The sequence below is a fragment of the Ahaetulla prasina genome, chromosome 3 (assembly GCF_028640845.1).
Source record: "Ahaetulla prasina isolate Xishuangbanna chromosome 3, ASM2864084v1, whole genome shotgun sequence".
Taxonomy (NCBI): Eukaryota; Metazoa; Chordata; class Lepidosauria; order Squamata; family Colubridae; genus Ahaetulla; species Ahaetulla prasina.
Genome location: NC_080541.1, coordinates 213,190,729 through 213,203,718, shown reverse-complemented (window position 1 = coordinate 213,203,718; position 12,990 = coordinate 213,190,729). Strand labels below are relative to the sequence as shown.

The following is a 12,990-nucleotide window of genomic DNA, read 5'->3' as shown; positions in this document are numbered from 1 at the left end:
TGAGGATACTTTCGATCCTACAATTCTGCTGGCTTGTCGTAACTTCCATCCCTAATTTAGTCTTATGTTTTTTTGCCTGTTTAAACAAATGGAGCTCCGGTTATCCTTTCTAGCAGGTCAAAAAAGGAAATGAGAAATAAGGCACAACATGTAGGGGTGATGTAACTGGTGTGGGGAAGATTAGGCCACTTTAAAAAGTTAAAAAAAAAGCACGATAGATATAATTTCTTCATGTAGATCAGTGGTTCTCAACCTTTATAGTGCTGCGACCCCTTTAATACAATTCCCCACGATGTGGCGATCCCAACCACAGAAGGGGGAAAAAAGCGGCAAACTGTTTTTTTGAATTTATCGCGCCTGAAGCCGTATTGGCTAGCGATCTGAACTGCTTGCGATTGCCTTGAGGACAGAGGCATTAAAGCGGAGACTCCTCCCCTATTAAGTTTATCACGCCTGAAGCCAGATTAGGCTAGAAATTGGGAGTGATTGCAGCTGGCTTGAGAGGGAGACATCAGAGCAAAGATTTCTCTCTTTTTTAATTCATCGCGCCTGAAGCCGAATTCGGCTAGCAATTTGAAGAGCCTGCAGCTGGCTTGCAGAGTCAACCATTGGAGCGCGATTCTTCGACTCGCAAGTATACTTCCCATATTTCCGATGGTCTTAGGCGACCCCTGGCAAATTGTCATTCGACCCCCAACGGGGTCGCGACCCACAGGTTGAGAACCGCTGATGTAGATGGAATTGGATGCCATTTTAAGGGCTTCTTATAGAGACTTATTCTGCTCTTCATTAGTGCTGGAACAACAATGATAGATGACATAGAAAGCCTGTCGGTATATATTGTTGTCCATCCTACGTTCTATTAACAATACAGTTCCTTCCAATAATTTCTGCTACCAAGAATGTTGCTCCATTCTGCACAGATACCTGTCTGTGTTTCTTTAACACCAATATGCCTGTTTGCTTAAAGTCCTTTTGTTTCAGTGCTGTAAAGGTCTATAAATGTAATCTATCAGGATTATTCAGCTATTTCTTCTAGCAACTGATGGCTTCAACGGCCTCCTTTGATCACACCCACAGAGCACAGTCCACGTCAAAAGGCAATCTGGCATGCCTTTTACATTAAGCTGATTATTGTTTTATAGCCTTCTTTAATTGATTATACTTTTGTCCAGCATTTCAAAACTGCTGTGAACTCCCTAGTGACTTTATTCAGCATTTTCAGTCATTTCAACTCTATCACCTTGAGGGATAATTCTGGAAATACTACAAGATCAAAATAGCAACAACTATTCTGAATGCACACTGCAGGAACCAGCCCCTTAAGGAGGGAGGGCTGGATAATGGATCTACTTAAACCTCTCAGATTTTCATACTGCCAGCTAAAAGACAGTCAATTGGAAAATTGATATACCCTGCCAGTTAACTGCTGGGGGAGAAAATGGTGGATTATTTTATTAAAATTGCAGTTGTAAACTCAGGCGTGCCTCAACTTATGACTGTCGTGACTTATGATGGAAATTCTGGGCTCCAATAGGGTAGTAAGTGGAGAACCACTTGTATTCAGCTGATAGTGCCTCTATTAGCAGATCCATTGCATATAAAGGATAAGGAAGAAACACTGGAATTTTTTAAGGTGATGTTGGATAATCATTTGTCTGAAGTGGTGTAGGGTTTTTTGCCTGGGCAGGGGGTTGGATTAGAAGACCTACAAGGTCCCTTCCAACTCTGTTATTCTATTCTATTCCCCTAGTTCAGGGTTTCCCAAAGTGGTCAATATCAACCCCAAAGGCTGATGGGATTATTCAAGGGGCTAAAGAAGTAAAGGTTAAAATAGTATTTATTAAATTTTCAAATAGGTAAATGTTTTTTGGGGGGGTGTCAATAAACAATCTGAAACTTCAGGGGGGGGAGGGGGGGGAGGTGTCAATGAGCTAAAGAATTTGAGAACCCCTTCTTTAGTCTAATTCAAAAACATTTGAAGTTAAATTAGGTAATTTTCTAACAATCTGTAGTCTGTACCTCAGCTAGAAATTACTTTCATACACCCACTCTCAAGAAAAATGTGGTTCTATCAGCACTATATCAATAGAACCATATGAACTACTGCTAACTTTGCAACATCAACTTTCTGTGTTTAATACTAGATCAAAGCTTTTGGGAAGGTATTCAAAATATATTGTGTTAATATTACTCTGATCCTGAAACTCCCCATTAATGGACTCTAAATAGTTGTGCCCAGCAACATTAGGAGTTTGAAACAGGGTATTCCAACTTTAAAAGAAACCTCCTGACTTCAACACATTCTATTTTGATATTGAAACAGGCCATTTCATACTGCCAAGAAGCTTATTCAAGGGGAATCAATTGGTTAAAGATGGCATGAGAAAGTACAGGGTGACATTAATTTTAACTCTCCCTTTATGTCTACCCCTTTATGTTTATACTTATAAAAGGCATTTCAAACACAACGAAACACACCCTAGATCCACATGAAAATTTCCAATCATAGTGACACGTATTCACTAGTTTTATTTTTTACTGAACCTCATAAAAATATGGCATAAAAATGCTTGTTTAAAAAAAACCCTGAGTTTTTCTGAGAGTGTTCAAGAAAAATGAGTATCAGATGTCCTTGCCAGGTGGACTGGCAAATCAAAAGAAAAAGAAATCAGCCAGGCAAATCTATTTCAACTCTCTCTGTTTCTAAGCTATACCAATACTTAGCCATAAGCAGTGTCAGTTGACGGGATGGAAAAGGATTGATCATTTTGCATTATAAAATAATTATACATGCATTATTGATTAGAAAATGGAGAAGAAATAAATATTCCCTCATCCAAAAAAAACAAAAACCCAACACAATAAAAATGAATTAAAACATTGGGGAATTTACTTCCCAAGCAATAAAGACAGCTTCTATTTCTGATCACTTTGTTATTATCCTTAGCTGGTTAAAAACCAAAAGGGACATATCATGTTTTTCACAACAAATGTATAGAATGATCCACCTTTAGAAAAAGCCTAGCATTAGATTTATTATGGAATCGCAGAGTACAATAAAAACATAAAAAGTTAACTAGCGCCCTGCTGGATTGGCTCCCTGACCCATGTAGCGGCCTTCTCACAGGGGGCCAACCATCTGCCTAAGGAAGCCCACTGGTCTCCCAGTAGACAGCCTTCCAAAGCTGTTACGCTGGCATAACCCAGCCATTGATCCCAGTAACATCCATGAATCAGTCCAACTTTCTTTAGCCAGACTGGTAGCCCACACTATGAAAATGAAGAACTTTGCTGTATCAGGCTCATCATCTAGCCCAGCATTCTGTGTCACACAGCAGCCCACCAGGTGCCTTTATAGTAAGTCCACATGTAAGTACGGATGGTTACTAGGGCCGCCTAGCATAAAACAATCAACCCCTTGGGTCAACCCAGATCTCCTAAAGATTGGAGAAAAGCGGAGAGGATTCAAGACCAGAGGGGAAAAGGGGGGGGGGGACGGAGAGGTGAGGGGTGGGGGACCCCGAAAAGACATGCTGGCTATCTTAAGCGGTTGTGGGCACACAAACAAGCATCATGTGGGATACAGTAGGATGAAGGGAGACTCACCGCAGCAGCCATGCTACGTGAAGTCAGAGGACTGGAGGAGCTGTAACTACTCACTTGCTCGGCCAGCAGCTGCCGGCTTTGGATGGCGTTGTTCCGCAACAACAAGTACGCGTCTGTTAAACGCCGGGTGGCCATGCCTGAAAGTTTCCTAGAGGTCCTTCTAGGACCCCCCCCCAACCCGCCTCTTCGCTGAGAGCCTGCAGGAGATACCTCCCCCCTACCTCAGGCTTAAACCCCCCCCCCAAGGATCTCCCCACCACCACCAGGGGCAGCTTCCCGGTTCTTAAAACGGCAGCCGGTGTGCGGGAGCGGCAGCTGCAAAGGACTTCTTCCCGCGGGGGCTTTCCTTGCAAGGGTTCCCCATTCTTCAGCCCCTCCACCGGACTGCTCCTTCCAAGGAAGAGCCTTCTCCTAAGGGAAACGGCTCCCTCTCCCCACCCAGACGCCCCCCGGGAGCAGCCTTTCTCTCCGACACTTCCACCTCCAAGGGAAGCCCTGCAAAGGTTTCCCGTGGGCGGCGCTGCGGCTGCTTCTCTTCCTCCTCCCCGCGGCTGGCAGGGCACGAAAGGGAAGGGAACTAGCCCCGACTCCCTCCGGCGTGCCCTAGTCTTGTTCGCTCCCCTCCCCACTACCCTGCCTGCAATCACGGGCCCGGCTCGGCTCACTTCCGCCTAGTCCGGCGCTCAAATCCTTCCCCGGCTGGGCCCCGAAAGAGGCGGGATATTAAAAGTTCCGGAGGAGGAGGAGAAGGAGGAGAAGGAGGAGCAGCGGGACAAAGAGGCTCGGCGCTTTTGGGGCCGTGACGTGACCCTCTATCGCTGGCTCCCGTTCGAACGCGATCGAGTCGGTCCGCCCGCCCGCCTGCGTGGCCCGAAGGGAGGCTGAAGTTAAAAGAGGAGGAGAAGGAGGAGAAAGTTATGGGGGGGGGGGAGAGTCCGGTGAAGGGTGGCGTTTCTCAGCCTCAGCAATTCTGAGATTTCAGTTGAGATTAGTCACAGGTTAGTCACAAAACTGCCTGTTTTGCAAGCCTCGCTGAGTTCGCGCAACACGCTAGACTAGGCTAAGCAGAATCGGTTTTAAGGTACGCAGGTAGCTAATTAAATCTAATGATTAAAAGTAACGGCCTGAAAAAATAAGGTGTCCCCTTGATAATAAGGTACCCCGATGACCCTTCTCCCTTTAAATATTAATCATGCGTTCTGCTCCTAGCAGAAATCGCTGGAAAGAAAGGGGGGGTAACTTGGAGGCTTTTTAAGGAGAGATAGGACAGATTTTCTAAATTGCATAAGGTCTCCTGGTTGAGCAGGGGGTTGGGCTAGAACAGGGGTCTCCAACCTTGGTCCCTTTAAGCCTTGTGGACTTCAACTCCCAGAGTCCCTCAGCCAACAAAGCTGGCTGAGGAACTCTGGGAGTTGAAGTCCACAAGGCTTAAAGGGACCAAGGTTGGAGAGCCCTGGGCTAGAAGACCTCCCAAGGTTCCTTCCAGCTCTATTCTGATTAATTTAAATGTGAGACTGCAGCCGTGGTCTTAGCATGTTGTAGGAGCCAGGCCACTGTGTTAATCCATAATTCATTGGGCATAGCACTTTAGGTCAGGGGTCTCCAACCTTGGCAACTTTAAGCCTGGGGGACTTCAACTCCCAGAATTTCCCAGCCAGCTTTGCTGGGGAATTCTGGGAGTCGAAGTCCACCAGGCTTAAAGTTGCCAAGGTTGGAGACCCCTGCTTTAGGTGAGCTCAGCAATTGCAGTTTGTAAATCTGGGCCTAGTGCAGGGGTGTCCAAACTTGGTCCCTTTAAGACTTTTGGACTTCAACTCCCAGAGTTCCTCAGCCAGCTTTGCTGGCTGAGGGACTCTGGGAGTTGAAGTCCAAAAGTCTTAAAGGGACCAAGTTTGGACACCCCTGGCCTAGTGTGTTGTGTGAATTCGGCTGCTGAGTGGAAGTGAATTTACACTCTTCTTTTCTGTACTTCTGTATCTATTCCTATTCATTACTTACTAGGCAGAGAGGCATTGATTCAAATATGTTGGGTGTACAATTCCATTCAAGTTACAGTATTGGTTCATCATTAGGAAGATGTATCCTCCGTTCTTCTCGGGCAGTTGTCAAGATAAATGCACATCTGATTTTTCTGTTGAGAGTTCTTACAACCTTTGTTTTGTACTTTTTATATGCAGCTTGAAAAGACAGTAGATGGAGCTAATGCATAATGAAAATATAGAATTTACCATTTTGATTCTAATATTTTTTTCCAAAATTAGATGTACTTAGAAGACGGCTCTGTAAACTCACAGGATTTATAGAGGATTTATTTCATGTGTTGCTACCTCCACCCCAAAGTTCATTTAAAACAAAGTTTTGGCCTTTCCTTAGATGTTCCAACAAACAGAGGTAATTCTCAACATACGAGTGGACGCTTAGCAACTGTTTGAATTTACGACAGACATTTCCAAGGATACTTATGACCTGCTTTCAAAGTTCTGATGGCTGCCTCTCTCGGCAATCACAAGATTGCATTTTTGGTGCTTGGCAGCTGGCTTGCATTTTTTTTTTATTTTTTAAAAATTTCCTTTATTTATTTATTAAATTTTTATGTCGGCCATCTCCCCGTAAGGCAAGGCCACTTGCAGAATCCTGCAGTCAGGTGAATGCAATTTACAATGTTGCTGCTGGAAACTGGCATTTATTTCCAGCTTCTGGCAAATGCCGCCCAATGATTACAATGGATTTGCTTAATAATACTGTATTTATTATGAGCCATGGTGGCGCAATGGTTAAAATGCAGTACTGCAAGCTACTTCTGGCTGCCGGCTGCCAGCAGTTTGGCAGTTCGAGTCTCACCAGCTCAAGGTTGACTTAGCCTTCCATCCTTCCGAGGTCGGTAAACTGGGGATTGTTGGGGGCAATGTGCTGACTCTTTAAACTGCTTAGAGAGGGCTGTAAAGCACTGTGAAGCAGTATATAAGTCTAAGTGCTATTGCTATTAACAATCGTGGTGTTCATTTAACAACTGCAGTGTTTGCCTAACAACTGTGTAAAAAAGGTTGTAAAATTGGCTCAGTGACCCCTTAATCACTGTTATAACTAATTCCAGGCTCAGTTTTGGTCATAAGTTGAGGACTGTTTGTAACCGAATCCAATATGTAACTATGTCTAAATTATATACTCTAAGGACATGTAATATGATTTATTCAGTTAATGTGCAATCGTAAACAATTGTGGTTTTTAGAAGAGGGTCCATCCTGTCTTGCCTCTTGCCTGTTTCTGCAGAAGGAAATCTTTCAGGACAGGCCAAGATGGAACTCGGAGCTAAATGCAGTGATGATTTTTAAATTTAAAAAAAATATGAAAATTTCTGCTAGGATTATTATAGCAGAAATGACGTAAGAGTTTGTGTCCAGGATATTTCTCCCAGACCTTGCAAATGTGCCAGGGACAAGGTTCAGAACCCCACTTTAAATAGCCCTGTCAAGGCCAAAGAAATCATTCTGGCTGGGGGACTTCTAGGATTTGAAGTCCGCCCCCCCCGAGTTACCATTGTCCTGTGCATTTAACAGAATAATTGAAAAGCAGAATAACAGTTGGAAGGGACCTTCTAGTCCAGCCCCTTGCTCAAGCATTTCAGACAAATGGTTGTCCAATCTCTTCTTAAAAACCTCCAGTGTTGAAGCATTCATAACTTCTGGAGGTAAGTTGTTCCACTGATTAATTGTTCTAACTGTCAGGAAATTTATCCTTAATCGGTTCTTACTTAGTTCTTAGTTGGTCCTCTCCTTGGTTAGTTTCCATCAGAGGTGATATTCAGCCGGTTTGGTTGAACCAGCAGTGCCGACAATCAGTTGGCCCCACCCCCACCCCCGCTCTATCCTGTCCTTTATTTCCTGCTTTGTAGCTCATCTCAGTTGTGCAGCACAATTGAATTCCTCCCCCCTCGCTGTTCTACTTACTGTTGCTGACTTGAACAGTAAGCAGCTGAGCTTCTAAATGCTCTATTTGCAGCGCTGCGTGCAAGCGCCTTAGGCACAGGCACACAAAGTGCACGCTCACCTAACCGGTTGTTAAACTGGCAGCATCCCACCACTGGTTTCCATCCATTGCTTCTTTTGCTCTGTCTTCAGGTGCTTTGGAGAATACATTGACCCTCCTCTTCATGGCAGTCCCTCAAATATAGGAACACTGCTATTACGTCACCCCAGTCCTTCTTTTTAATAAACTAGACATACCCAGTTCCTGCAACCGTTCTTCATATGTTTTAGCCTCCAGTCCCCTAATCATCTTTGTTGCTCTTCTCTGCACTCTTTCTAGAGTCTCAACTTTATATATATATATATTGTGGCAATCCAAACTGGATGCAATATTCCAATTGTGATCTTACTGAGCCATTATAAAGTGGTATTAACACTTCACGTGATCTTGATTCTATCCCTCTGTTTATGCAGCCTAGAACTGTGTTGGCTTTTTTGGCAGCTCCAGCACACTGCTGGCTGATATTTAAGTGATTGTCCACTAGGTCTCCAAAATCCCTCTCACAGTTTCTACTATTGAGCCAGGTACCACCTATTCTATTCTATACCTGTCCATTTGGTTTTTCTTGCATTTAACTTTAAGTTAACTTGAAGTTAAGGCAGACTTCATTAGGAGATTGTAACAAAGTATATTTGATGATGGGGCAAAATCCCATCCACATCCATTGCTTACAGCATGAACAAGAGACAGTACTTATTGCAGCATAGCTGCTGCATCTAAAAAATATGTTCCCGTTAACAGCAAAACAGCTGTCTTTATAGTACACAATCAGATTAATTTGGTCTTCCCTAGGTTCTAGTCCCACCAGGCCCAAGGTTGACTCAGCCTTCCATCCTTTATAAGGTAGGTAAAATGAGGACCCAGATTGTTGGGGGCAATAAGTTGACTTTGTATATAAATATACAAATAGGATGAAGACTATTGCTAACATAGTGTAAGCCGCCCTGAGTCTTCGGAGAAGGGCGGGATATAAATGTAAAAAAAAAAAAAAGATCCTGAGAGCAAATCAGAGCCCTAGAATTTCCTGCCCACAATTCAGAACTCTTATAGTCATTCTTTTTTTATTGTTCTCCATTCTTCTTCCTTTGCATACTAGAACCCCACAATAAATAAATAAAGTGTGATCTTCCTCCATTGAGTTGTACTCTATCTTTCATATTTGTGCCAGTGGAAAACACATTTTTGGGTACGTGTAAGAAACATCACCTTAGATTCCTGTGTTTTCTCTATTTGTGTTTGGAGTTTTTGATCCAGTAATATTTTTTCATTATATAATATCCAGCTCCTTTTCTAATATTCTTGCATCTGGATATTTCTCATTGTTAGAAGAATGGAGCAAGTTGATTGATAAAGAAGTGCTTGTGCTAATAAGAATATTCCAGGAATAATAATTCAAATTCAAGGCAGATTTCTATCGCCAGCTTAAACAAGATGCCTTTCCAAAGTAATGACTTATTATTAGTTATTTAAATGTATAATAAATATTATACATATTTAAATATTCATAACATTCAGAAAGATTGCATAATGTTTATTTTATTGTTGGCGCTGTAGTGAAAAAAAGGTGATTCTGTTTTATATTAAATATTATTTCACCAGTAGGCTTTTTCAGGAGTGGAATTTGGAAAAATGGGCAACCAATTTTTGGGACTTTCCATTGTGAGCAGCAGGGGGCGCTCAAGAATGGCGTTTGAGGGCTAGACTCTTCCTTGATCAATATATTCTGTACTCCATTGTGTCATTTGCCTGATGCAGCACAAACTTTCTTATCTCTGCTTTGCATTTAAATTTTATTTTTGGTAAGAATTCATTTGCACCCATAATTGTAACACTAAGAGTGGACACTATTTTTGTAGAGATTTGAATTGTTTATAAAAGAAGTCTGTGCAGTTCAATAAATGACAAATCAGTGGGATTATCCAGCCATTCTCCAACTTCCAAATATATCACAGCCACAAGACCCCCCCAAAATGCAGCCCCTTAACTGAGATGCTGCAGAGTTCTAGGATTTGGATGACTTGGGTGATCTAAGGTGAGCTTTGGGGAAAATGTTGAGTAACATGGATGTTTAATTGCAAAACCATATATCTTAACCAGAATTCTTTGCCTAAGAACATTAATGTATGGTGAAAACATGGAACACACAGGCACAAACTATATGTTTGTTCTATCCTGCTACTATATGCCTGTAGTCCTTGATTTACGACCATCTCTGGGACCAAGTGTGGCTTTACCCAGGCATCATAGCTAATTCTCACCGAAAAACTAACCATTTGTAAATGAAAACATTTGGACTTTTGTAGAAATCAAAGGAATCTGCTAGCACCTTTTTCAACTAATAAATATTAAAAGGCATAAGCTTGTGTGAATTGCAGCTTGCTTGATCAGATGCAAAGTCACAAAAGCTTATGCCTTTTTAATAAAGTTTGTCAGAAAGATTGCTGTGGGACTTCTGATTTTTTTGCCACCATAGAATAGAATAGAATAGAATTTTATTGGCCGAGTGTGATTGGACACACAAGGAATTTGTCTTGGTGCATATGCTCTCAGTGTACATAAAAGAAAAGATACGTTCATCAAGGTACGACATTTACAACACAATTGACGGTCAATATATCAATATAAATCATAAGGATTGCCAGCAACAAGTTATAGTCATACAGTCATAAGTGGAAAGAGATTGGTGATGGGAACTATGAAACGATTAATAGTAGTGCAGATTCAGTAAATAGTCTGACAGTGTTGAGGGAATTATTTGTTTAGCAGAGTGATGGCCTTCGGGAAAAAACTGTTCTTGTGTCTAGTTGTTCTGGTGTGCAGTGCTCTATAGCGTCGTTTTGAGGGTAGGAGTTGAAATAGACTAACACAACTGTCCTCTTACAAAAACTATAATGGAGAACCTCTTTAGCTTCCAAAAGGACTTGAGGTGCAGATGTTCTTCCTTGGGCAATAAGTGCAACTGTCCACTAAGGAGTCTAGGACAACTCACTGCAGCCAACTTGCCACGGCCAATTCACCACTGCCAAATCACCATGGCCAGATCACTATGGCCAACTCGCCAAGACCAACTTGGCACAGCCAACCCACCATGGCCAACTCGCTGCGGGACAGCTCGCTATAGGACAAGAGTTACACTTATATCAAAGGAATGGTAGAATAGAATCATTAAAAATGGATGCCAAAAGTGGGACAAAATGAAATGTAAATGATAAAAATAAAAAAAAATTAAATAGTTTTAAATAATTACATTGAATTGTTGAATTGTCCCATGGCAAGTTGGCCGTGGCAAATTGTTCCATTCTACCACCAGGCGCCCAATTTTGGTTCTGCTTATCTTTCTTTGTGCTCTCTGTATATCTGGAAGAAGAAATGAAGAGGATACATGTATTGGCAGAATGCATCATTGGCTTCATCTCTCATTCCCATCTCTGCAGATCCAGCATTCCACGTGTCCGGATGTAGCTTTGCACAAACGTATAGCCGAAAGGAAAGAAAAGTTCAAAAGTAAACTGCATTTGTTTTTGCTTGTTTGTCAAATTTATTAGATGCCTCATTCACTGAAGCAACTCTAGGCAAGTCTACACAATAATAAACTATTAAAACAGAAGAAGGACATTTACAACAGCATTCAAATATTTTCTGCGTTAATGGGAACCAGATTGTCTCTGTGTGCCTTTCTTTTAAGAACCCCTTGTTAAATCTGAATAAAGGCTGAATGACAAAGGAATTCGGTCTGAAGAAACCCAAAGTACTGAACCTTCCTTTCAAAGCTGTTTGCATTTTGGAGAAAGAGATGTTGAAGAACTTGGGAGCAAACTTTCACCTCCCAAAGTGAAAGAGAACAGGATGGCGAGAGCAAATTCTCTGATTCATTTTCCTTTTATTTAGTACATTTTGTACTTTGGATGAACTCCTTGAATACTTGGGCACGTGGACTCGTTAAAGCCTTTGGAAATAAAGAAAGCTTCAGCTTCTGAAATGATTGCAAAGAGCGTCCAACAGTAGGGATGGGGCCTTCAGAGTACCACCTGCTTTTCTTCAGCATTATAGCGGATGAGGAATATTTATGTCCATTAAGCCGTGTTGCTTTTTGCAAACGAAGACAGTTTTTGTATTGCTGTAAATAAGAGAAAATGCGAGGATGCAGATGCTGCTCTGATTATTGCTCATTTCTTCATTCAAAAGCAAGTTTTACAGGGGTTCATTTGGTCAGCATTTTTTTAATTGAATTATAAAGTTTTATAAAATACAAAATACCAAGTAAATGGAAAAACACTGGGGGGGTAGTGGGGGGAAGGAAAGGACAAGTGAGGAAAGATAAGAAAAAGAAGCACTGACTTCCGACTCTTACAGTAAAATAAGGCATTAACATCAAATCACAACCTTTTTGCTTTTTCAGAATAATATGTACCAGCCATTTCTGTAAAGATTTATCAGTCTACTTGGTAAAACTCAAAATCAACGTTTCATTCTTTTCCACATCAAAGCCCGAAGTTCAGAAGCGGTCTCCATGTGGAAACAAAAGTACTTATGTTCTTTTCTTTATCGAAATAAGTCCATTTTGCCATTTCAGCCAATTCCCCTCAACTTCAGCAACCATTCGTCCATAGTAGGAAGCAGCTGTAGTAATGCTCAGCGGTCCCAGAAGTAAACCAATTGTAACATCTTAATGGACAGGAATTTGCTTATTTGGACCACCACTTCCTTCACTGGATGGAAGATGTTAGCTAAGAAGATTAAAGATGGGGTGTGTGTGTGTGTGTGGAATTCCATTCTGTCTTGTATGATTTAGGAGTTTGGGATTGCTGTGTGAAGATGCTTGCTCACAGTTCCAGTCCAAATTCTTTTTTTCTTTTCTTTTTTGCACCGATAATGAATCATTAGAGTTTGATGCCATAAAATCCTTTTTGCAGAATCAATTCCAAACACTTTTACCAGATATTTATGTTATAGTGTTCTGAGAGAGAGAGAGAAAAAGAGAGAGAAATAATGTAATGCTTCCCATATTGTCAGTAACGTCTTCTTGTTCTTTTAACACCTTAGTGCTATGGACTTTCGGGGAGGTGGGGGGAAGGCAAAAGTGTGAAGATGGTTCCAGTGAAAAGTGGAGCCAACAACCATAGAAAAGAACAAAGAGTAGGTGACTAGACAGGTGCTTTGAACTTCTCCAGGAAGAGGGGGCAGGAGATCACCCACAAGTGCCCCAAACCAGGGGTCTCCAACCGTGGCAACTTTAAGACTTGTGGACTTCAACTCCCAGAATTCCTCAGCCAGCAAAACTTCAACCTTGGCAACTTCAAGACTTGTGGACTTCAACTTAGCTTAGCTGGCTGAGGAATTCTGGGAGTTGAAGTC

At 41.9% G+C, this 12,990-nt stretch overlaps 1 protein-coding gene and 1 long non-coding RNA gene across 5 annotated transcripts in view; one reads left to right on the top strand and one right to left on the bottom strand.

Annotated features, from left to right (window-relative positions):
• STX16 (syntaxin 16) overlaps positions 1–3,813 on the bottom strand; it is a 24,218-nt gene extending 20,405 nt beyond the window's left edge. For 2 of the 4 annotated variants that reach the window (XM_058176342.1, XM_058176343.1), the window contains exon 1: positions 3,610–3,807. In XM_058176342.1, the coding sequence (XP_058032325.1) occupies positions 3,610–3,744 (135 nt within the window). In that variant the 5' untranslated portion in view covers positions 3,745–3,807. Of the gene's footprint in view, positions 1–3,609 lie in introns of all 4 variants that reach the window. The other 2 variants (XM_058176344.1, XM_058176345.1) reach the window with 2 other exon arrangements.
• Positions 3,814–4,567: 754 nt separating this feature from the next.
• The window catches only part of LOC131195269 (uncharacterized), a 28,683-nt gene continuing 20,260 nt past the window's right edge, over positions 4,568–12,990 (top strand). Inside the window, exons 1-2 of the long non-coding RNA XR_009154392.1 lie at positions 4,568–4,690; positions 5,871–6,000. This is a non-coding gene — a long non-coding RNA (uncharacterized LOC131195269). The remainder of the gene's footprint in view (positions 4,691–5,870; positions 6,001–12,990) is intronic.